The sequence below is a fragment of the Thalassophryne amazonica genome, chromosome 14 (genome assembly GCF_902500255.1).
Source record: "Thalassophryne amazonica chromosome 14, fThaAma1.1, whole genome shotgun sequence".
Classification (NCBI taxonomy): domain Eukaryota; kingdom Metazoa; phylum Chordata; class Actinopteri; order Batrachoidiformes; family Batrachoididae; genus Thalassophryne; species Thalassophryne amazonica.
In genome coordinates, this window is record NC_047116.1 from 56,785,747 (window position 1) to 56,812,390 (window position 26,644).

The 26,644-nt window shown below is 42.9% G+C and overlaps 1 protein-coding gene across 1 annotated transcript in view; it reads left to right on the plus strand.

The window, feature by feature from the left end:
• Window positions 1-527: 527 nt before the first annotated feature.
• The window catches only part of LOC117524284 (polycystic kidney disease protein 1-like 2), a 152,437-nt gene continuing 126,320 nt past the window's right edge, over window positions 528-26,644 (plus strand). Inside the window, exons 1-11 of the mRNA XM_034186054.1 lie at window positions 528-751; window positions 875-1,059; window positions 3,598-3,808; window positions 3,884-4,032; window positions 4,112-4,253; window positions 18,500-18,695; window positions 18,944-19,070; window positions 19,148-19,292; window positions 19,426-19,815; window positions 19,989-20,131; window positions 20,224-20,409. Coding sequence (XP_034041945.1) covers window positions 925-1,059; window positions 3,598-3,808; window positions 3,884-4,032; window positions 4,112-4,253; window positions 18,500-18,695; window positions 18,944-19,070; window positions 19,148-19,292; window positions 19,426-19,815; window positions 19,989-20,131; window positions 20,224-20,409 — 1,824 coding nt within the window. The 5' untranslated portion in view covers window positions 528-751; window positions 875-924. The remainder of the gene's footprint in view (window positions 752-874; window positions 1,060-3,597; window positions 3,809-3,883; window positions 4,033-4,111; window positions 4,254-18,499; window positions 18,696-18,943; window positions 19,071-19,147; window positions 19,293-19,425; window positions 19,816-19,988; window positions 20,132-20,223; window positions 20,410-26,644) is intronic.

Genomic DNA, 26,644 nt, shown 5'->3' on the forward strand with positions numbered 1-26,644 from the left:
TAAGAACTGCCTATCTGACACAGATTTACTATAAAGTACAACACTGTTTGTATTTTTGAATGATTGATGTGAATGAAGTCTAAGAAATAGTCACTGATTTGGAAATGTTCACGTTTTCATCCCCTGACATTTCTCGGAAAATGCTGCAGGCCTTAAATTTAGGAAATTACATATGATCTGACTAGTCGGCTTATTGCAAAAATAATCATTGAATCGTCGACTATCAAAATAGTCGTTTCTGGCAGCCCTAGTTAGTACATTATGTTGACTTTCATCATTAATCCTTACTTTTTTCTTGAATTATGACCTATTCACACCCCGGTATGCAGAGTCTATGTACTTTGTTGACCTGCCATGTGAGGCTTTCTGAGTATTGCAGTCCAGCAGAAGCAGACTGTGCTGGACTTTAAACAGTTTTTTTTTTTCCCTTTTCCTTGTCTATGGCATAAACTATGTGCATGTGCAGGGTATACTTTGCCCCACCGATGCCTTTCATTCATTTTCTGTTTGCTTTTGATCAGGTTCGAGAGTTTTGTGGTGCATAAGTATAGTCATCCAAGTGCATTTGTGGTGACACTGGAATGCACTAGCAATGAAACACCCATTATATCTACTAAAATAATCACAATTCAAGAGCGTATCACAGGTTTTGGTGTCATCAAGTGCTATGCAAGAAATCAAACTTTTGGACCATCTAACTGCAAAGTCCCTTATGGAGAATCATTTCAAATTCATCTACAGGTGAAAGAAGGTATGTAGAACAGAGCAACCAGAACTAGAAATAATCAGAGATTGTCATTTTCATTTCATCATTTTGTCTGAATTTTAACAGTGATTTAATGTTTTTTTTTTCCTTCCTCATAAATTCGGTCAGGTACAAATGTGACCTACAGGATTCAGTATGGTGAGCTGTTGTTGTCATCTATGTCTGTGGTGAGAGGGGTAAAGCCACAGAACATCACTGTGAGTCTCACAGAGCAGTTCGGAACTGGCTGCCATCACCTGAGCCTTTATGCATCCAACGTAGTCACATTCCCTGAAGTTTACAAAAAACTGCAGGTAAATCTACACAGAAAATGAACACTTTCTCTTCAGTCAAAAATGACCATGCTAGTGTTAACTGAACTGGATAACTGATGAAGTGCCAACTGCAGGAATGAAGCTGAACGAAGGTAAAATGATACCTCAGAAAGTCAACAAAACTCCAAATTTCTTGTTTTGTTTGGGCTTCGTTGTCCTTCATTAGTGCTGTGCGACCGGGGCTTAAGGGTAAGGTGCAAAGCTGCAGTAAAGACACAGACTTAAAATTTGCTCAGCCACAGCATGAACCTTTGGGAAAAAGAAGTGGGAAGCTAGACTTAGAAAAGAGATGAAGACCTGTGAGCAGCCACCTGGTTTCATTTCAGGAAAATACATTGGAGATGTGATGGTTTCTTTGAAAGTGCTGGTCAAGACGTCCAGCCAGAAATTGTTATGTGTGTTTGTGGATCCAGAGAAAGCCTATGACAAACTGCTAAGAGAAAAGTTATGCTGTTGTGTGAGGAAGCTGGACATGTAAGAGAAGCATGTGAGGGTGGTGTAGGATATGTGTGAGGACAATGTGTGGTAGGAATGACAGATTGCAAACAAGAAAGGGGTTGGAGATGATTCATCCCCTATAGGGGGAGGAGGGCCTTAGTCAGGGAGGTGACCAAGAACCCAACGGTCACTCTGTCAGAGTGCCAACATTCCTCTGTGTAGAGAGGAGAACCTTCCAGAAGGACAACGATCTTTGCAGCAATCCACCAATCAGGCTGTATGGTAGAGTGGCCAGACGGAAGCTACACCTTAGTAAAAAGCACATGGCCGCCCACCTGGAGTTTGCCAAAAGGCACCTGAAGGACTCTCAGACCATGAGAAACAAAATTTTCTGGTCTGATGAGACAAAGATTGAACTGTTTGGTGTGAATGCCAGGTGTCACGTTTGGAGGAAGCCAGACACTGCTCATCACCTAGCCCAGTGGTGTGCAAAATATTCCAGAAAGAATTGAAGAGGGTGCAGGTTTTGATTGCAGCCACTGACTTCAGCAGGTGATTTCACTGATTAACATCACTTTGATCAGGTGGAATGAGTTCATCAGTGAAATCACCTGCTGAGGTCAGTGGCTGCAAAGAAAACCTACACCCTCTCAGTCCTTTCTGGAATAGTTTGGACACCACTGACCTAGACAATAGCCTCTCTACAGTGGAGCATGGTGGTGGCAGCATCATGCTGTTGGGATGTTTTTCAGCAGCAGAAACTGGGAGACTAGTCAGGACTGAGAGAAAGATGAATACAGCAATGTACAGAAACATCCTGGATGAAAACCTGCTCCAGAGCGCTCTAGACCTCACACTGGGGTGATGGTTCACCTTTCAGCAGGACAATGACCCTAAGCACACAGCCAAGATATCTAAGGAGTACTCTGTGAATGTCCTTGGTCCAGACCTGAATCTGATTGAACATCTCTGGAGAGATCTGAAAATGGCTGTGCATGGACGTTCCCCATCCAACCTGATGGAGCTTGAGAGATGTTGCAAAGACAAATGGGCAAAACTGCACACATAGGTGCACCAATCTTAGATTAGATTAGATTAGATATACGAGGTCTGTTAGAAAAGTATCCGACTTTTTTATTTTTTTCAAAAACCATATGGATTTGAATCACGTGTGATTGCATCAGCCAAGCTTGAACCTTCGTGTGCATGCATGAGTTTTTTCACGCCTGTCGGTTGCGTCATTTGCCTGTGAGCAGGCTTTGTGTGAGCAGTGGTCCACCCCTCTCGTCGGATTTTTATTGCGAATAAATGTCTGAACGATTTGGAGCTTTGCTGCATTAATTTTTTCCAGAAACTGTGAGAGACCTCCAGGTGGTAACCATTCGGAAAATTCAAATGGCTTTGAGGGACGATTTTATGGGGATTACACAGATTAAGGAGTGCTCCAGCCGGTTTAAAGACCGTCCACAGCTGCTGAGAGCGCACCGCGCTCCGAGTGCCGATCGACAGGCTGAAACCCCGCTGAAACAACCAGATCATTTCCAACATGAAGGTTTTGTTGATCCGGGACGTCGTCTGACTTACACAAAAATGGCAGGAGACGTGGACATCAGTACTTTTTCGGCACATTCCACTGCTACAGGAGTTTTTTTCATGGAAAGAAAAGCGGAGGATTTCGCCACCGTGCCGCTCATGGCGTGGCATAAAACCACCTCCGTGTTGGTCTCACAGGACGGCTTTCAGATGGCTTTCAGACGGCTGTCGGTGGGTTTTCAGTCGTGTGACTAACCGAGAAATTGTGGATGAGCCTGGACATGCCAGAACATGTCCTGTGAGGCTTCATCACGGCATTGCTTTGCGCCATGCAGCACCTCTGCGATGCACAGAATTCCAAAACAGCTTACTATGGGACTAACTCTAATATGTTTCCAAATGGCTGTACCCTGCAACATAACATACTTTTCAGTATGAAATAATGACATTCAAATAACATTTGATTGTCATGTTATCATTTTTAAGCAATGGATACAAATGAGAAGGGTTTTATGTCAATGCTAACTAACAATTTGCACACTGCAGATTTGTGTGTTGGAGAAAGTGGCAGGACTGCAGGTGTCCTTGGTGAAGGGTGGCAGTCTAAACCACTCAGAACTCAGTGTTGAGGTTTCCCTTGAACAAGGTGCACCAGTGCTGCTCCATTTCTTCATCACTGGAAACATGTTATTTTCTGAGACCAGAGAAATGCTGCAAAATGCAAAGTCCATATATCATATTGCACACCCATTTCAAGGTATACAACTCAAATTAAAATTTCATCCACATAATGTGAGATGCCTTTTAAAACTTATAGCTGAATATTTTGCAGCAGGCTCTTCTCAAGTGAAGCTCAAAGCATGGAATGTGTTCTCGTCGTTGGTTGTGGATACGGCTACTTCTTGTGATAAAAAATCAGTTCTTAATTTTTTGAACTGTAATAATGGTGCCACTAATACTACAAATAATATTCCTAATAAGGTGAGGTTTGTGTGTGTGTGTGTGTGTGTGTGTGGTGCATGATACAGGGTTTTTAAATTATATTTATTGTCATTTTCAGAAAGTGACCCACATTAGGTCTATTCGATCGCCGATCAAAATCAATGTATCGCCACTGGTACTACACAAGAAAAGTGGAGAAATTGTACTTACAGCAAGTGGAGGAATCAACAACAAGAATAAAGAATACTTCTGGGAATGCAGTAAGACCAACACTTGTAACACTCAATTTTTAAAAAATTGTATGACCACGGAATGCCAGTTCTTTGAGGTACACTGTCCAGGGACATAGACAAGGAGCCTGAAGCTCACTCATGTAATATTTAAATGTTGACAGCACTGTAACGATAAAACCTACAATTTCTAACCTACATTGTTTATAAATGTAACTATTAAATTATTTTTCTAACATTTAAATTATTTCTAAATATTTTAGTTGTTGAAATTATTATTATTATTATTAGTAGTATTATCATTATTATTATTATTATTATCATGATGATTGTTGTTGTTGTTGTTATTATAAGTAGTAGTAGTAAAAAAAAGTCTACAAAAGTGGACCTTTAATCTAGGGGTGTTGTGGGGGCCGCATCCCTCCCCATGCCCCCTTTCCACCTGGATCCACCCCAGCTTTGGTGTCTGAACAGGAAGAATGTATAACATTTATTTATGCAGAAAGCAGACCAGACTGACAGGTAAGAAAGTTTTATCAGTGTTTTTTACATCATGTCCTCATTTGGGTGGAACAAAGCATGAGTATTTGTTTTTAACGCATTGCGGATCAGCTGTTTTTAGTTAAGACACTCACAGAGCGGCACAGAGTTTTAAATAAAGGGAAAAAAGTGTAAAAATGTCTTTGTAAAGTTCAGTGCAGATGTGCTGTAGTCACTATGCATTGAGAGAGTTGATGCACAGATGAACAGCTCGCTGAAAGCAGGCGAAGTGGGCAGTTCAACCAAACCCCAACCTCCACCTGCCTACGGGCCAGTTTTAATGCTGCGATCAACCCACAGTACAAAAATAATAGCAGCGCACAGTGACTCGGGAAAGTAACTTTAATTAATTGATTACTGATTCGGAAAGATTAACATATTAGATTAGATACATTGTTACTGAAAAAAGCGGTCAGAATAGAACAATGCGTTACTAATGCTGCATTTACACATAACGACGACAAGTCATGAATGCCACGAAGTACACATTCTTGGCCGCTGATCACGAATGTAATGATTTGGGGCAGAGACGTCAGGTGTCCTTAGGAACTGTTGCAACCTGTTACCACACGTTACGATTAATGGCACGTGTTGCTGGAGAATTATCAGGAACCATTACGCACGGTCAAGAATAGTGTTCCGCATTGTTGCGCGCTATTGCGCTTAACAGCGCATCGTTAAGTTCTGTCACGCTGTGAATGAGGTGAATTTTCTCTACACACACACCCATATTCATCCAACCAAATTCAGATCGCTCCAGTTTTTCAGAAGAACTTTGTGACTGCATGCGTAATTGGGCTCTGTGCCATTGAGTGGCGCAGAGAGGAGGAGGACAGCGGCAGATGTGTGGCTTCATGCGGCTCTTGTCTCGCCCATTTTCCCATACATCAGGCACATGCAGCAGGTGGAACACCTGCAGGAGCGTCCTGAGGAGCACTGAAATGAGACTTTTAGCTGACTTGGTGTCAGCAATCAAACTGAATGCGGTGCAGAGATGTCTGGCTGCACGTGAGTCTCCTCTCGCTCCTCTGGTTCCTCTGGCTCAGACTCGTTCTCCCGCTCTTCAGTTACAACAGCAGATGGAACACCTGCAGGAGCATCCTGTGGAGCTTCAGCAGGAACTGTGGAACGACATTTGGAGCCGAGTTTAATTGTGCGCACGTGACAGAAAACTGATTTGTCGTGGCACGCAGTGAAATGTGACGCCGCGTTACAAGTCGTGTCAAAACTTGACAGGTTCCGTGTCACTTCGTAATAACACGTGACAGGCTCCAAGAACCACAGGAACCACGACGAACGTTGTCACATTCTATTAAGGATCAATACTCATCAAGACGGATCAAAACGCTCAGCTGCGACCTCCACGATGTGAGACGAAATGAGGGTGGTGTGTGACATTCGTGGAAGATTTTTGACAGGCAAAAACATGCTCCACGAATATCAAGAATATCACGCACCAACACGCACTATTAAGAAACCTATTCAGATGCGTTAAGTCACATTAAGAATGTCAGGAATGTGTCACGAATGACAGAAAAATTACATTCGGAATGCATCTTGGTTATGTGTAAACGCACCTTAAGTAACACGTTACTGGCAACACTGTTCATGAATGTCATGATGTCCTTGAACTGTTCTTTTGTCAGACTGGAATGATTGCACAGCATGCATCATTAATGACTCTAAAAGAAAAGAATTGGATGCACAGGTTTGACTATATTTCTCTAATCCACACAGGGTCAAATTTATGCATACAGTACAGGCTCAAATACAGTTGTATGCAAAAGCTTGGGCACCCCTGATAATTTTCATGATTTTCCTTTATTAATCATTGGTTGTCTGGATCAGAAATTTCAGTTAAATATATCATATAGCAGATGAACACACTGATATTTGAGAAGTGAAATGAAGCTTCTCGTATTTACAGAAAGTGTGCAATAATTATTTTAACAAAATTAGGCAGGTGTATAAATTTGGGCACCCTTGTCATTTTATTGATTTGAATACATTTAGAACTAATTATTGGAACATAAAAATGGTTTGGTAAGTTTACTGACCCTTGACCTCCTTACACAGGTGAATCCAATCATGAGAAAGGGTATAAGGTGGTCATTTGCAAATGTTTCCCCTCTTTGCATTGCTTCTAATGAGTGGCAACATGGGAACCTCTAAACAACTCTCAAATGACCTGAAAACAAAGATTGTTCAACATCATGGTTTAGGGGAAGGATACAGAAAACGATCTCAGAGATTTCAGTTGTCACTTGAGGAACATAGTGAGGAAATGGAAGACCGCAGGTATAGTACTAGTTAAAGCCCAAAGTGGCAGGCCAAGAAAAAACTCAGATAAGCTGAAGCGAAGGATGGTGAGAACAGTCATAGTCAATCTGCAGACCTGCTCCAAAGACCTACAACATGATCTTGCTGCAGATAGTATCTCTGTGCATTGTTCAACTGTCCACTGCACTTTGCACAAAGAGATGCTGTATGATGCTCTAATGCAGAGGAAGCCTTTTCTGCGTACACGCCACAAACAGAGTTGCTTGAAGTATGCTAAAGCACATTTGGACAAGCCAGCTTCATTTTGGAATGAGGTGTTGTGGATTGATGAAACTATAATTGAGTTATTTGAACATAAAAAGGGGTATAACAACAATTTGAACATACATGGCTGAAAAAGAACACAGCATTCCAAGAAAAACACTTGCTACCTACAGTAAAATTTGGAGGTGGTTCCATCATGTTGTGTGGTTGTGTGCCCAGTGCAGGTACTGGGAATCTTGTTAAAGTTGAGGGTCACATGGATTCCAGTCAATCTCAGCAGATTCTTAATTACAGTGTTCAAGAATCAGTGACAAAGTTGAAGTTGTGGCAGTGCTGGATCTTTCAACAAGACAATGACCCTAAACACTGTTCATCATCTACTAAGACATTCATGCAGAGGAACAAGTACAATGTTCTGGAATGGCCATCTCAGTCCCCAGACCTGAATATTACTGAAATTCTGTGGTGTGATTTTAAGTGGGCTGTCCATGCTCGGAAACCAACAAATCTGAGATGTTTTGGAAAGAAGAACAGTCCAAAATACCTTCAACCAGAATCCAGACTCTCATTGGAAACTATAGGAAGTATTTAGAGGCTGTTATTTCTGCAAAAGGAGGATCTACTAAATATTGATGTATTTTTTTCTGTTGGGGTGCCCAAATTAATGCACCTGCCTATTTTTGTTTAAAACAATTATTGCACACTTTCTGTAAACCCGATAAACTCCATTTCACTTCTCAAATATCATTGTGTTTGTCTACTATATGCAACCTGGTCTCAAGGCAAGTCATGCTTCAGCAGCATGAAATATACATGAATCTATTGGTTCGTGATATTGTGACGAGAAGTGCCTCAATTTCGTCACAGCAACACAAATTCATTCTCAATCATTCTGTGATGGCTGCATGAAATTAAAAGTGAAGCGGGGGGGTCGGGGTGGTCATGGTTAGGGTGGGGAGAAGGAGTAAGATTAGGTTATGGTTAAGGTTAGGGTTGGGGGTGGGAGTAGGGTTAGTTAATAGTGAGGTAGAAAAAGCTCTGTCACGAAAATTTGACTCATTTCTTCACGGGAGCACGAAAAAAACAAAAAAAAACATGAGACTGGGCTGCTATATGATATATTTAACTGAAATTGCTGATCCAAACAACCAGTGATTTATAAAGGAAAATCATTGAAATCATCAGGGGTGCACAAACTTTTACATACAACTGTATATATATCTACTGCCACTAATTTAATTTCAGTTTCAATTCATTTTCATTTATATAGCACCAAATCACAAGAGTTGCATCAAGGTGCTTCACATACAGTGAGAAAAATAAGTATTTGAACACCCTGTGGTTTTGCAAGTTCTCCCACTTAGAAATCATGGAGGCGTCTGAAATTTTCATTTTAGGTGCATGTCCACTGTGAGAGACATAATCTAAAAAAAAAAAAAGAAATCTGGAAATCACAATGTATGATTTTTTTAATAATTTATTTGTATGTTACTGCTACAAATAAGTATTTGAACACCTACCAACCAGCAAGAATTCTGGCTCACACTGACCTATTTTTCTTTAAGAAGCCCTCTTATTTTGCACTCTTTACCTGTATTATTTGCACCTGTTTGAACTTGTTACCTGTATAAAAGACACCTGTTCACACACTCAATCAATCACACTCCAACCTGTCCACCATAGCCAAGACCAAAGAGCTGTCTAAGGACACCAGGGACAAAACTGTAGACCTGCACAAGGCTGGGATGGATTACAGGACAACAGGCAAGTAGCTTGGTAGAAGACAACAACTGTTATGATTATTTATTAGAAAATGGAAGAAACACAAGATGACTGTCAGTGTTATGTGTCGACGCTGATTGAGGAGCGAACCTGCGTCAGACAGAACCCAGCGGTAAAAATAACCAGAAAGCGGTTCCAACAACAAAAACAATTTATTTTTCACCTGTGCCTAAATAAAATGTACAAAACCAAAACCAACGTCCTTCTGGAGGAGTGACTGCTGGCACGCTCTCCAGCGCCCGCAAGGATAGAAGCCCGGCGCTCCTGGACCCACTACCACCAGACAAACACCCCCCAGGTGGACACGACAAACTGACTCTCTGTGAAGCAAAGAAGATGTGAGGTAAGTCAGCAGTTACAACATCTTTCAAAAGACACACGCTATCAGCAACACATTCAGGTCTGTACTTTTTATCTTTATGCAAATGAGCAGCTTCTCACAACAGGTGGAGGATCACTTATCCTGCACGCCACAGCAGTGAGAAGCAAACTGCACAATTCTCATCACAATTCAAGTATACTATGTAACAAAACACCAAGTTACTATCAACAATTAGTCAAATACTTAATTACCTTTAATGTGTGCTGACAGCATGTGTCCCTCACCCTTCCTTGCTTCACGGGCTCGATGTGTCAAACCCAGGTGCGGTCCTCAGCGTCTCACAAACGAACATCACAAGGTCGAGTTCCCGGCAGTTCTGCTTGAATCACACATGCCTTAAAAGCAGAACGCCATCCAATTATCTGCTTCAGCTGAAAGTCTTTAAGGTTGCATGTGAGCACCAGTCACAGGTGCTTCACATGATGTTGATGAGGGTGAGGATTCTTCAGCCAGCACCTTCTCCACAGACAAATCAGTTTCCATGCCACCTGAAGAGCAAAGAAAAGAAAAGAACACCAAAACATCCAGCCACACCCCCCAACACACAACAGTCAGTCTCCCTCGGTCTGGGATTCCATGCAAGATCTCACTTTGTGGGGTAAGGATGATTCTGAGAAAGCTCAGAACTACACAGGAGGACCTGGTCAATGTCCTGAAGAGAGCTGGGACCACAGTCACAAAGATTACATTAGGAACACATGATGCTGTCATGGTTTAAAATCCTGCAAGACAGCAAGGTCCCCCTGCTCAAGCCAGCACATGTCCAGGCCTGTTTGAAGTTCACCAGTGACCATCTGGATGATCCAGAGGAGGCATGGGAGAAGGTCATGTGGTCAGATGAGACCAAAATAGAGCTTTTTGGAATCAACTCCACTTACCATGTTTAGAGGATGAGAACAACCCCAAGAAAACCATCCCAACCATGAAGCATGGGGGTGGAAACATCATACTTTGGGGGTGCACTTCTGCAAAGGGGACAGGACGACTGCACCGTATTGAAGGGAGGATGGATGGGGTCATGTACTGTGAGATTTTGGCAAACAACCTCCTTCCCTCAGTAAGAGCATTGAAGATGGGTCATGGCTGGGTCTTCCAGCATGACAATGACCCCAAACACACAGCCAGGGCAACTAAGGAGGGGCTCCGTAAGAAGCATTTCAAGGTCCTGGAGTGGCCTGGCCAATCTCCAGACTTGAACTCAATAGAAAATCTTTGGAGGGAGCTGAAACTCCAAACCTGAAAGATCTGGATAAGATCTGTATGGAGGAGTGGACCAAAATCCCTGCTGCAGTGTGTGCAAACTTGGTCAAGAACTACAGGAAACGTTTGACCTCTGTAATTGCAAACAAAAACTATTGTACCAAATATTAACATTGATTTTCACAGGTGTTCAGATACTTATTTGCAGCAGTAACATACAAATAAATGTTTAAAACATCATACATTGTGATTTCCGGATTTTTTATTTTTTTAGATTGTCTCACAGTGGACATGCACCTAAGATGAAAATTTCAGACCCCTCCATGATTTATAAGTGGGAGAACTTGCAAAATTCAAATACTTATTTCCCTCACTGTAAGTAAGGTCTAACTTGTGTGAACTAATACATAGTTAAATGTCCCTTAGCAACCTGCACCTTGACCATACAGTTTTAGTTGCCATTGAAAAACTTCTGGCATATTTCTGGCTGGATATTTCACCATTAGTCAGTCCAAGTATAACCCAGTCCCACGAACGTCCGTGAGACTGGGTTGGATATTCAGCTGGAGTGGCTGGGAGGCAGGCCTCTGGTGCTGCTCAGCCTGCCACGCCCCCTCCCCTCATGAACAGCTGATTTCCAGAGAGGGAGACAGAGTGAGAGACAAGGGGAAAAGAGGAAGGTGTGCATGTGGGGGGGTGGGAGGGATCCAACCCAGGAACTGTCTATTCACAGCACTACCCACTTCCCCTCCCAGTTGCCTTCCACCCAGACTTTGAGTGAGGCATTGTGGGGTTTCTCCTAATTGCATGAATCAGTTGTGCTGGCTTCGTACCACATTCTGGGTATTCGTACATGCCTGTATGAATGTCTGTCCTGTACGAATGCAGCTTGAATTCTGTTTGTTTTTCCAAGTTGTGTGATTCGTACAGCATTCGTGCTCTAGAGAGACGGGGCCCTTAGGCTAATACAGTGGTGTCCAAAGTATTCCAGAAAGGGCCAAGGAGGAACAGGTTTTCTTTACAGCCACTGATTCCGGCAGGTGAATTTCACTGATTACCATCACTTTGAGCAGATGGGATGAGTTCATCAGTGAAATTACCTGCTGGTGTCAGTGGCTGCAAAGAAAACATGCTCCCTCTTTGCCCTTTCTGGAACACTTTGGACACCACTGGGCTAGTATCTTACTGAGGTATGACTGGTACAGAGAAGGTTCAGACACAAAATTGCGCAAAAACAGGCAAAAAGGCAATAACTTTCTCATGTGGAATCCCATTGAATTGCTCCTCCCGACATGTCCGTGCATGTTGATCGACTGTTCACTGAATGTTGTCCGGAGTAGCGGCAAAAATACAGCCACAAATCTCAAGCAGTCCGTCCACATACCATGCAAGAGCCACTGACAAGGCGCCACTGTTCCAGTCTTTGCAGGCACAAGAATTTGTGCATGAATACCACGCAGCACTCTCACGGCTGTTCAGCGCCACTGGAGTGGCTGAAATGATAACATGCTTCTGCACAGAGTGCTCAGGGTGGATGTGGACTATTATATTGTTACTGTGTGAAAGAGGCTGTGAAATGAAAGAAGTCTGGATCTGCCAGGACTCTTCCTAGATATGGAAAAGCACTGTAAATAATAATGATAAATGGTAAATGAACTGCATTTATATAGCACTTTTCAGTCTGCATCCAAAGCTCAAAGTGCTTTACAATTATGCCTCACATTCACCCATTCACAAAGACACACACATACTGATGTCAGGGTGCTGCCATGCAAGGCCCTCACTACACAACAGGAGCAACTAGGAGATTAACGACCTTGCCCACGGGCCCTTAGTAATTTTGTTGTCCGTGCTGGCTTTTGAACCAAGGATCCTCTGGTCTTATGTCCAACACTTAATCACTAGACCATCACCTCCCCCAATATAATAAATATTTCTCATAAAATAATATTTTATTTATAAAACTAATAATAATAATAATAATAATAATAATAATTTTGAATAAATAATCATTTTAAAAAAACAAGAAGAAAAGTGTGAACAACTGCTCACAGACTTACAGAATGATGCCCAGGAGCTGCGTCTCTCAACTTCCATTGCCATTCTGACAGACAATGAAAAATAAAAACAATAAATCCGGATCATGTTATCCACATTCTCCACATAGGTGTAGCCTTCTGTCCACGCCTGCACGAGAATCGCTGCTGGCCTGGCAGCATTAGACTGCGGGCCTCAAAAATAAATAAATAAATAAAGCAATGCTAATATACTTTCAGCCATATGAGCATAAAAATAGGAAAGAGAATGTGAACTTTTGACCTCTTAAAATAAATCATGGTTAGCCATCTTTGAACTTGTCCAAGGTCTGTGTCCCAACAATGCTCCCTGCTAATTTGAAGACTCTGGCAGTAATAGGACTCGACTTATGCTGAGCAGACAGATGGAAGGTAATAAATAAAAACAGAAAACACAGTAAATCCAGTTCATGCGGCTTCTCTGTGTTTGGACAGTATGCATCCAGTGTGTGCGCACAGCCAGATTGTGCATTCACAGCCGGGCCACATTTAAAACTTAGTTCCATTAGATGGCACGGTTCCTCTGTGGCCAGAAAGGATGCACGGGCACCGTGATCTTTGGAAGTGTCATCAAAAAATAAGTGAAAAAGAGGTAAACACAGTAAATCTGGTTCGTGCAGCTTGTCCGTGGGTGGACAGGATGTGTCCAGCCTGCTCACATGCATACACGTCGGTTGTGCCCTGATCAATCAATCAATCAATCAATTTTTTTTATATAGCGCCAAATCACAACAAACAGTTGCCCCAAGGCGCTTTATATTGTAAGGCAAGGCCATACAATAATTATGTAAAACCCCAACGGTCAAAACGACCCCCTGTGAGCAAGCACTTGGCTACAGTGGGAAGGAAAAACTCCCTTTTAACAGGAAGAAACCTCCAGCAGAACCAGGCTCAGGGAGGGGTAGTCTTCTGCTGGGACTGGTTGGGGCTGAGGGAGAGAACCAGGAAAAAGACATGCTGTGGAGGGGAGCAGAGATCGATCACTAATGATTAAATGCAGAGTGGTGCATACAGAGCAAAAAGAGAAAGAAACAGTGCATCATGGGAACCCCCCAGCAGTCTACGTCTATAGCAGCATAACTAAGGGATGGTTCAGGGTCACCTGATCCAGCCCTAACTATAAGCTTTAGCAAAAAGGAAAGTTTTAAGCTGATCAGGAGCATTAAACTCAAGTTCCACTTCTCTTCTCAAAAAATAAATGAATATATAAAGAAAGAAAGAAAGGTAAACAAAGTAAATCAACTTTGTGCAGGTTATCCATGGCAAGACAGGGCATCTTCAGCCGCTCACACGTGCACGGCAGATGGGTACTAGCCCGGCTGCAGTAGCCGGTGGCTAGAGGCTGCTGGACTCGTTTGGCCACTTCCAGATGCGCTGTTCCTCTCTGACCATATTAATGTGTTAACCTCTCACAATTTGTCCCACATGTTGCGCTTGTTCTAAGTCACAGGGGCGACCTGGTGAGGGGTACGAGGCACCCATCTGATGATTTGGCGAGGAGTTTATCTCACAAATTTTTTGGTCTGTTCAAAAAATCAGGCACGTACAGGCACCGCCGTGCGACTGAAGTGAGGGGATGGTGAACAGCTGCAAATCTCGCAGCAAACTGTAACCTTAAAGCCCCGGTCACACAGCACAAGAAGAGAAATCTGGACATACGCTGACTTTCAGAGACATTAACTGTCATCCAGCTTTGTTCCTGTAGCTGGCACTTAGTCAGGATTTTCAAACTGTTGAAAAATGTGAACGAATCCCGACGACAACTTCAATTGGTCCATATTCAGTTTTGCTTTCTGTCTTGACGGTTCTTCATCGTTTGCATAGTTTCCGTACTGTCAGGGTTCCATTTGATTGTTGTCCAACTTCGTTCAACCTCCTAATTCTGACGTCTTACACGAACATTGATGATATCTTAACGGATCAATAACTAAAGATCAGACGAGCTGAACATGACTCGTCCATGTGTGGGATGAAAAGCAACGTTGTCATACAGAAACAATAGCGGCAAGAACGTTTTATCAACTACTGTAACTATTTACGCATGTTCGCATGCCGTCTGTGGCTGGAACGCTCCAGCCACAGTTGTGGAGTTGTGGACAGTTGTCTGTTGTTTTGGTGAAGACAGACCTGTTGTCAAGACAACTTTTGCACCTGCAGGTGCTGTGGAGAGCGCACGTGGGTTACAGAAATGATCACAGGCTGGCGCTGAGTCTGAAACATGCTGTCAAGTCACGTCAACATGAATGTTTTGTTTTGATTTTGTTTAAAGCGGCAAGGTAGCCGTTCGCTTCATTTTTCTTTTGTTAGTTTCAGTTTTGTTTCATTATTTTATGCACTCTGGACTCTCAGGCTTTTTGGTGATGGGAGAATTGCAGGTTCATTAGTCCACTGTTTCTTGATGATTTGTGACTGTGGGACTTTTTCCAATGTTCAGAGATTGTTGTGTGACCAGGCCTTAACACTGTCACTGGATCCATGTGTCATTCATCATAGTGGTAAACTTAAACCTTGATCAATGCTTTTGTTTGATCAGCAATTGGGTATTGTAATGTAATGTTTAGTGGTGTAATGTTTAGCCTTGGCTCGTGTGTCATACATCACACTGACAAATGAGGAACCTTGGTGTAATTTTTGATCCTATGTTGTCCTTTGACCTCCACATTATTATGAGGACTGCTTTCTTCCACCTGTGAAATATAGCGAAGATTAATCCCGTCTTGTCCATGGCTGATATTGAGACCCTGATTCATGTGTTTTTCTCTTCTAGATAGGACTACTGCAATGTTTTATTTTCTGGTTTACCTCAGTCCAGCATTAGGGGTCTCCAATTGGTTCAAAATGCTGCTGCCAGACTTTTGACACGAAGCACAAAGTTTGACCACATTACACCCTTACTTGTGTGAAGCACCTTGAGGCAACTTTTTTGTGATTTGGCACTATATAAATGAAAATAAATTGAAATTGAAAACTGAACTTGATTGCTGCATACCACTATTGGAAGTCTGCAATTAGTTCAGAATGCAGGTGTAAGGGTTCTAACATGAAAATTAATTTGATCACTCCAGTTTTGGCATCATTTTATTGGGTTTCAGTTCATGTGAGGTCAGATTTTGAAGTTTTGTTGTTAAATTGTTAAATTTTAAATAGCAACCTCCTACCTGATTTAGTAAGATCCTATATACTGGCCCAAATTCTGCATTCCCAGAATGCAGGGGCCTCATTTATAATTATTGCACACACACAAAACTGGGCCTAAGGGCCCCCTCACACTAGAGCAAGAATGCTGTACGAATCACATGAATTGGAAAAACAAACAGAATTTGAGCTGCATTTGTACGGGACAGACATACGTACAGCTGTGCACAAATACCCAGAATGTGGTACAAAGCCAGCACGAATGAGTCCCACAATTAGGAGTGCAGCAGCACCCGAATATAGGTAGACTACCCAGAGTGCAAGTCAAATGTGGACATAAATCTTCCCCCATGAAAAAAAAACAAAAAACAAAAACAAAAAAAACAATGCCAGTACCCGAGGTCTGGCGGGAAAGCAAACAGGGGAAAGAGGGTGGCAGGTCGTGCGCTGTGGTCCGCTTTGTTGAAGACCTGTCATGTCACGCCACTGGGTGTCATGCTTGCATCATATTAAAGTTATTAAAGACTGCTCTTAACCCACCTGTGACATTAAGCAGAAATGCTTGACAAGGGAAGACTATTATTATCAGTTTTAGGGCACAGGAGGGGATCACTTTGTCCAACACCTTCCAGCCAAGCCACAATCATGAGCCAGGTAGATGTGATCTGTGTGTGTGTGTGTGTGTGTGTGTGTGTGTGTGTGTGTGTGTGTGTGTGTGTGTGTGTGTGTGTGTGTGTGTGTGTGTGTGTGTGTGTGTGTGTGTGTGTGTGTGTGTCAACGTGTGCAACATTTGGAGTCCAGAGAGCAGATGGCCCTCCTTCCACCCTTCAGTCTCCTCTTCCTCAGTGGGGCACAGTCAACCTGTCATCCTTTATAACATCCTTTATAACATGTTTTATGTCTCCGTCAAACATGGCATGTGGTGCTCAGCGTCACAGTGGCCCAGTCACACGGCACACGACAATTCCTGAATGAAGGGAGAAAGTAAAAAAGTCAGTATTTGTTGAGAAAAGGTGGACGAAAGAGCTTTATCATCAAACAGCCTGCAAAGCAAAAGCGCAAAAGAGACAAAAGAGGAAACTAACAAAGCTGAATTTAACAATCTCAACGCTTTATGAAACGCGCCTGGAGCCACAGCTGGAGCAGTGTGTGTCTGCATCTCTGAATAAAAAAAGAGGGATCATCTCCTTCATCATCAGAATCCACACTGTCTGAGGACACGCTGCGTACTCCGTCTTGCTCCAATTAAAAAAAAAAATGGTGTGCCGTGATCAGTGCTGTATCACCGGATTGTATATTCTAAACCATATACATTGATTTATAACAGAAAACTGTGAAAAGGGGGAATAAATATACTGTAAGTGTAAAGATGATTGAATATATCAGAGCGATAAATTGATCAGTGTGTGTGAACGCTGTGCGGTTATTTCCACCAGCTGCAGCTGATCCACAACGTGAATTCTGCCTTCCAGAACAACTCTTTATATAATCTTTTAAATTATCTACCCGTTGCCACATGTACAGAACAGCTGGATTGTCATTACTACACTCATATTGTTATATTTAATGAAAAATAATAAGCACACGCAGCCCCTGCTGCTGCTGCCGCTGCATTCAAGTACCATCTGAAATTACACAACTTTTTTGTTGTTTCAAATTCAGCAGTTTCTTGTGGCAAAATTATTAATTGTATCCACACAAAAGAATAATTATTCCCTATATAAGGTGCTTAAGCCCATTGAACCTGACTCTCCACCCAGATAAAAAAATCCAAGCAAACAGGCTGAGTTTGCCCTGTAATTTACGACGGTACATGAACGCAGCAGCAGCCTCAGCGCTCACAAAATGGCTTCTGCACTGTGTGAAAACATTCAGCCGGTTGAACGAAGTCAAACTAAACAATAATGTTACAAAAACTAAACAAACAATTAAAAACGCCAAGAACGAAAGAAAAGTGAAACATGGACAAATTGAGGTTTTTGTTGCCCTTCGTTCAAATTTTTCAAAAAATCCTGAACAAAGCAGCAGCTGCAAGAACGATGCTGCGCGAACGTTAAATGATACCAAAGACAGTCCAGATTTCTTGTTTCGTCAGGGCTTCATTGCCCTTCGTTAAGTGCCGTGTGACTGGGCCATTAGCCCGCTTGAGATGCACTGACTCGCTGATGCAGTGCCTGTGATCGTGGTATGACGTCCAGAATGAGCATGTAATCACACATCCATTGTCAGTCCACCTCATGTGTCAGAGGATTCATGTGTATTATCATGTCATCATGGCTGTTAGAACCTGTCCACATGGCCACAGTGTGCATCAATGCATCACGGAGATGCACTGATGCACAGTGATTGTGATTGTGGTCAAACGTCCAGAATGAGCATGTAATCATACATCCATTATCAGCCCACCTCTTGTGTCAGAGGATTCATCTGTATTATCATGTCATCATGGCTGTTATGCCCCATCCGCACAGCTGCAGTGCATGTCAAACAGCATTTAAGTTCATGTTTAAAGATAATTTGTGATGTGACAAATATTTTCAGCCTTTATCGGTTTTCCTACTGGTATACAAACACTTCTGACTTTGTCATTAAAAGCAACTTTTCTTGTTTGATTGCAGATCACCCATGTCAGTGCCAAATCAGCAAGAAGGCTTTGTTCCTGAACTATACCATTGATGGAAACTGCCTACCAGAACCATATCATTTTTTCAAATATTACTTTATAGAAAAAAATAAAAACGATAGTCAACAGACCAAAATGGCATCCACGTGTATCACTCTGACACCAAAGTTGGCGACCAGTTTTTTGCCAAGGTATTTAATCATTTGATTTGAACCCTAATCCAACATGGGACATCAGTTGTACATGTGCAAATTAGAAAGAGTTGAATGCTTTAAAATAATCCTTGATATGTAGATTCATGGTTATATTGAATTCTAATTGAAATTGAATTGAAATAGAATTCTCATATCAAATTAATATCATCAGCACATAATAGAGATTCAAGTTTTGATCAGTTTGAAAAAGGGGGAAATCATTTTTCATTTTTCGTCTTCCCTAGCCTTAACTGTTTTGCTGGATGTGATGGGGTAACAAGCACTGATGTAAAACTGAAACTACACTGCTCGGGGACTTGTCCACAAGTTGTTTGGTATACTGAAGACCTACGACCGGACACTGACTGGGAAGTAAGTCTGACATACATCAACATTCCATTTTACATTCAATTCATGATTTCTATTTAATTTTTTTTTTTTTTTAACAGCCAGAAACGAAGAGCTGTTACCAGGAAGCAAAGAGAAGGCCACTTATACATGAAAAAGATGGTGGCAATGAATACACTGTTCAATATTCAAGGATTTCCCAGGCAAAAAAATGGGGACAGGATATCACCGTGCTGGTAACATATGGTACCTATACAACAGTCACTTATATACTAATAATAATCATATATTCTGTGTGTGTGCGCATGGTATAATGTTAAACTACTGAGCAAATGAAAGGTAAGGGCATAACACACTTTCCTTTTCTCATTCACTCCAGTACCTGAAAATGATGACAACACATTTTACACAACATACACTCTGAAGGTGTCGTCATCGACAACAAACCCAGTTTCTTCTGCTACAACAGCAACATCTGGAGTTCCTCAAATTACTGTTAATTCTGCTACAGCACAGACACCTGCGAGAACCACAGGTTCTGCTGGCAAACCATCAGCTACTCAAGTCAGCACCAAAACCACCACTGGTTCTGCCGAGTCAGACGCCACCACCGCTCCTGCCATGACCGGCGCCACCACTGCTTCCACTACACCCAGCCTTTCGTGTAGTATTTCACCACAGAGTGGAACAATTATGGATGCTTTCAATATAATTTGCCAAACTAAAATTCCCTGTTTGAAATGCCAGTACTGTTTTAAGACTAATGAAGGTAAATCTATCTAACAACTTGGTTAGCTTTTTTCTGCATGGGCAGGAAGCCAGTTAATCAGTTTGTTAGTTCTTTTTCATGAAATAATGACCAAATTGTTATAATTATATTTAATGAATTGTTATGTTTTATTTTTAATTGAATTTATTTTTTCTTTACTTTTTACTTTGCAGGTAAACATCTGCGTTGCAGTGATAACAATCAGCTGAAATTTGTGTACCTTCCCCTGGGAGACAGCGCATCAAACTACAACTTGCTTATCATGGCAACTGCACGTGACAAAAGCTCTGTGTACAGCACCACTATAACTACCCAGGTTTGACTACCAGTAGGAAAGAAAATGTACGTTTTCCTTTATGCTACTGACACAAAATGGATTTTTTTATGTTTTCTTTTGCTTTTCCTTAGGTGCGAAATTCTTCATCAATCTCTAGCCCATCAGTCAGTAGTCTCCAGGCTGCTGTGGACAATAATCTGGCTCAGCTTGAGGAACAAGATCTACTGTCAGGACATGCTGTTGGACAACTCTTTGACTCTGTAGCAAAAACCCTTAGTGGCCTCTCTGATGATCCTGAAAAAGATGCTCGGCAAAAAGTAAATTATTTGCTTTGGCATTAATTAATTTAGCAGTTGTGGATATGTCATAAAATCACACATTCCTCGTTTCACATAACTAAAGGCCCCTTCACACAAAACACGTATGAAGCAGACTGCCACACGAAGGAGGAATTGGATGCCACTCGTGAAAAATTGGAGCCAACTTAAACGCCCCATATGTTATGTGTCGGACGCAGCTCGGAGAACCGACCAGCGTTTGAAGGACCCAGTATGAAATAAGCAGAGCACGGTACAAAGGCTAACTGAATTTAATACATAACAGTGATGTGATACAAAACAACAAAAGAGTGTGCGGTCTGGCGTGGTGGTGATACGGTGCGCTCCCAGCAGCGCTAACGGTCCAGAGCCAGAAGCCGTTCGGACCCAAGGACCCCGCCGACACCCCCCAGGTGGCCGCAACAAACCGAGTCTGTGAAAGAAGGAACCATTATGTGAGTCCACACTCTACACACAGAGAGACCACTCAAAGGTGTACATAAACAGCAAACACTTCCTGGCTTAATTACTAATCAGCTTCCCAACCTGCAGGCATGGAACATCCAGTTCACAAAACTCCACTGCAGTGGAAGCCGATACATGACTAACGTACAGCTCAATATAATAAGGTGTGAGGGACACCACATTTACTGACTGTATAAACGTTAGGCACAAAATCTAACGTACCTCAGGAAGTGTGCTGACGAGCGTGAGACCTCACCCCCTCCTCTTTCACAGACCGTGCATCAAACCCTGGACGTTCTCTGCATCCACTGATGATGAGATGGCTCCCGAGACGACGATCTCACCCGTCTGGTCACAAGGTCGAGTCTCTGGCAAATACACACTGTATACTCCAGTCTTAAATGCCACCATGTTCCAATCCATATAGATGCACCACAGCTGTGAGTCCTGACGAGCCGCAGGTGATCAGGGTGAGATCCTGATAACCTCAGCAACACAGCCACTCAGTCCCAAATGCAAGCCACCTGGAAGGAAAAACAAAAGACAGAAACAAAAAGGCAGCCAGGCCCCCCAGCCATACAACACCATACAGCTGTCGTGACAACCATTCGCACACACTAGTGGCAACGAGTGCCCATTTGAAATGGGCACTCCAACACTGCTCTTTGGGCACTTAGAATAGGTGGGGCTCTTCGTGCTCCCAGCATGAGAGTAGAGTGCAGATGACCACATTCGAGCTGTATGTGAAAATTGTCTAAGTGTAACACGAGTGTGGTGTGGGCAGGCACTCATGCCCTCGTGACATGCTGATAATTATATACAAACACAAACACATGAGGACCGGCCAGCATCTGAAATTAATGAGCTGGCTGGGCAGGCTGATGTCACTTCCACCATGTAAATTGTAGTTTACATGACAGACAGAAAGAGTGGAAAATAAATAAAACAAATAAGGGTAAAGGAGTGAACTCATTCATGTGTGATCGCTTTGCTGTGGACATACAGCGTCTGTCAGCTGGCCGCCGACTGTCAGCTGGACCTGACCGCCGACTATCAGCTGGACCTGACCGTGCATGCAAGGTGCATGCAGGACAAAAAATAATAATACATACAGAAAATTAAAATCACAGAACAAAGGAACAGAGAGTGAACCATTTTTCTGTGAGCTGACGAGGTCCGCAGACAAATGGGCGTGTCCCTGCGACCTGCAGCTGTTCAGATATCTGTGCTCGCAAGTCACAAGAGGAGAACACCTGTAGTGGCCTGTAGAATATGACCTTGCATAACATCACAGTGAATCGTGGATGTCAGCATGCAGTCCTCACATGGAAATAAATTAAAACACATATTGCCTGTCAGCACACTGCAACGTTGGACACCACCGTGAGGCGCATGTAACTATGGAATTTCCCCACACTGTAATAATTAAAACACATATCACTTTTGCAACGCAGTCACCAGCTGATCACCGCACTGGACATGCAATGCCGACTGATGTATTTACGACACGGGAGCCGGCTCTTCATGACACGTGAGCCGACTCTTCATGACACTAGAGCCCAGCTGATGTCTTCATGAGATGAGCGCATCAGGTAATTCATGTAATTTTGGTAGTGTTTTTTAATTTGTTTTTGCTCTGCTGCTGTGTGCATGACTTTCCACACGCTTGCACTTTGTTTGTGCACATGAACATGAGTGTGCACAAAACCGCCGCCGCGGTATCATGTTTGCCTGTCCGACTGTGTGCCTCTCCCTGTTGGGAAAGTGTAGGAACACGGACCCACAACAGGGGGCGCAAATGAACGGACAATGGAGAAAGTCAAATCACAAAGTTTTACTGTTGTGAATTCACACAACAAACACAACAGATTACAAATACAGCAGTAACCGAATTCCAAAGGTGTCGTGTGGGCAGGCTCGACGATAGGAGACGTCTGTCCGAGTCGAACCGGAACCACCCGATTTCCTCTGCCACCGAACCCCGGGGATACTGGAGCCGCCAAGTCCCGAACCCCAGGTGGCCACTGCCTCCGCTCGTCGGATCCGGTACTGCTGGCAAGGAACAGAAACAGTCAGGTGTGGGTGCGGCTGCACCCAGCAACACACAGGGTGGAACACCACCTCCACCTCTTGTCAGGAAAACACTAAAGTGCAGGAGTGTGAGTACTTATCCAAATACTGTTCCCTGCTGCTCTCTCTCTGTATAAAGGCAAAAGGTAATTAAGGTTGATATAATCGGCTGGATACGTTACCTCCTTGGTAAAGCGATATCTCGGCAATGAGGTGGAGATGCCGTCCTGCTGATATACCTCCCTGTTGATTGATATCAGCTGTCTCGTCTCAGGTGATGGGTGACAGCTGTCACCCTGGCTGCTCCTGTGAGGCGACAACGCCCTCTGGTGCCTGGAGCCCGCACTCCAGACAGGGCGCCCTCTGGTGGTGGTGGGCCAGCAGTACCTCCTCTTCGGCGGCCCACACAACACTCCCAACAGCAGGTGGAATGTTTCATGGTTCCCTGTTTCATTTTTTAATTCGTGATTTTCGCCAGCTTCTGTTTCTTTCGTCCAGTTTCGTGTTATGTGTGAAGGGGCCCTAAGAATGTTCTAAAAGAAGGACACAAACTGGGAAAGCCATGAAAAATCTAGTTGTACCATTCTTAAACTATTCACTGCTTTTGAAATAAAAAGAGTTGACTTTTAACTTACAACTCAAGATTTCCCCAGTGATACCCTAGAGATTGTCACAGCTTTGTGGTGTAATGGAAGTACTTTGTAAGTGCTGTTAGAAATTTCAGATATGTCGATCATGTTCCTTCTGTTAATCTGACAAGAAAAAAAAATGCTCCATGCACAGTTTCTGTGATCACAGTTCCTGAAGTTTTTAACTCCTTCAGAGTTGTGATGTGTTTATTGGTGGTTTCCCTCCTCCTTCTTGCATGGTCTCTCTCTGTTTGAGAATGATGCACAATATATTTTGTCACATTATTTCTATTTATTAATGATTGATTTAAATGGACTGCAAGAGATATTCTTTGACTTGTTGATGAAGGTTCTCAGTGCTCCAGGTAAGACATATCTAATGGCCCCTTCACACATAACACAAAGTTTGGCGAAAGAAGGAGGAACAGGCTGAAAACCGCAAAAAAAAAAAAAAACCCCAAAAAACAAAGATTTCAGGAAACCATGAAAAAAATCCACCTGCTGTCGAGAGGGACACAAGGTCAGACAGACGTGAATGATACCGTGGTGACAGGTATGTGCATGCTTGTGCGCACGCACAAACACAGTGCGAGCACGTGCACAGTGTGACAACACATCTCTTTCACAGCAGTGGAGCAATTAGATGCTGGACATATGTACATAGATCACTGAAAATATGGAAGCCCAAAAAAATGCAAGAGCACAGATTCAGAACATTATTGGAACAATGAATGTACTCTTTAAATGTAACACAGTCATGTTACTGGTCATGAATCTGTTGTCACTGTCAAAAAAAAAAAAAAAAAAGCAGTGTCTAATGTGTAATTAATATTATACAGAGTGAACAATTCAAGTATCACCCCCCTGTTCCTCTGTACATGACCCATGGTCATGGATGTAAACAATAATGGACTGTCATGAATGAAGCGGTGCACTCATATCATGTCCACATTTGCCTGCCCCGCATGTCCAGCGAGCGCCGCATGTCCAGCAAGCAACGCGCTGAAGGACACTGAGTAATAGTATACAGCATAGCTCACATGGTGGATGTGACATTCAAATCGCTAGCTGAGTGTTCACATGATCAGATGGATCCTTGCACATGGGGCAGCCTTATGTGTGGGCTGATGCAGTCACTGCTGCCCATTGCAAAGGTGATATTTGTTTTTATGTATTTCCACGTGAGGACAGCATACCCATGCATGCGCCTCATGGTGGAGTGTTGTCAGGTGATATCCTTCATGGCATGGTATGTGTTCTCCAGCTGTGACTTGCGAGGCCACAGATCTCAACAGCAGTGGCTGGCACCTCAGCAAACAAACTCAGCTCAAAGAAAAAAGTCTAAATCTCTGTTCCTTTGTTTTGTGATTATCTATTTTATGTATTTGTTATGTAATTATGTATGTAGTTATTGTTGTATTTATTTGTCCTGTCTCTGCTGTCTGTGTTTGTAATTTAACACATCGTGTGCAGTGAAAGCCATGTGATCTTGTCTGTACGTAATTATCAGCGTGTCATGACAGCATGAGAGCCCCCCCCCCCCCCCCCCACACACACACATGTGCATTGCGTGGAGTGTTATTTATGTTGTTGATGGCACAGCTGGGTTGCGAGTACACAGCAGTCAGCTGTTCCATTTGGTCATCACAGCCGTCCAGACGCATGCTGCGCTGGACAGTCATCTCACTCCGGTGACCTCAGTCGCCCCTGACAATATTGGATCAATCAATCAATCAATCAACTTTTTTCTTGTATGTATCATGATGGACAACAACTGTTTTGGGGGGTGACACACTCACACACGACGTGTTGCTGGGGGGAGCACTTGCATGTCATACAGTATGTATTGGTTGGTAATGGTACACTCATGGGGCACTTAGAAAAAGTGGGGCCATTCACACAGCCAGGTCGAAAGTGGTTACCTGCACTCTACTCTTGTGCCAGCTGCATGAATAGCCCCACTTTTTCTAAGTGCTCCGCGAGTGGTGTTGGATGTTCATGGGTGGCCCCTAGACTTTGGCCAACTCCGGCTGAGAGTGGGTCGAATGGCCATTCGTTCGGGATTCGCTGACATTTGGCCACAGGTGTGAAGGCTGCCTCGATTGCAGCATTAAGCCACAGTGTGACATGGCCAATGATTTTGTTCACTTCCTTGACTGTGGCACAATATGTCATATTTGCGTTCGATACACCGTGTGAATGCTGCGAACATGATCAGATGGCAGTGTGACCTCATCTTGCATGCTTGCCATACATGAATTGTTCTGGCAAATGCTGTATGAGGCATTCGAGGTGGCTCCGATTTTTCATGAGTGGCATACAATTCCCCCTTCGTGTGGCAGTCGGCTTCAGTTGTGTTATGTGTGAAGGGGCCCTAAAAGTTTATTTTGCAGAAGTGGATTTCTTGCTGGTTTACAATTTAATTTGAAAGGCTTGAAGAACCCACAATCTTGAAAACCAACAAGAACTGCAGTTGCTGTGCAATAAACCTTTAGATGTGACATGATTCTTGTGTTCATCACTTCACTTGTTGAACAAGAACTGGCTATAATGATTTAGATGTGTTACAGTGCATCCAGAAAGTATTCACAATGCTTCACTTTTTCCACATTTGATTATGTTGCAGCCGTATTCAGAAATGGATGATTTTTTTTTTTTTTTTTTTTTTTTTTGCAAATTTATTTAAACAACAACAACAAAGAAATCACATATATTCACAGCCTTTGCCATGAAGCTCAAAATTGAGCTCAGGTGCATCCTGTTTCCGCTGATCATCCGTGAGATGTTTCTACAGCTTAATTGGAGACCACATGGGATAAATTCAGTTGATTGGATATGATTTGGAAGGGTACACACCTGTCTACATATAAGGTCTCACAGTTGACAGTGTATGTCAGAGCACAAACCAATCACAAAGGAATTGTCTCTAAACCTCCAAGACAAGATTGTCTTGAGGAACAAATCTGCAGAAGGATATAGACACATTTCTGCTGCTTTGAAGGTTCTAATGAGCACAGTGGCCTACATCAACAATGAATGGAAGGAGTTTGGATCCACTAGGACTCTGCCCA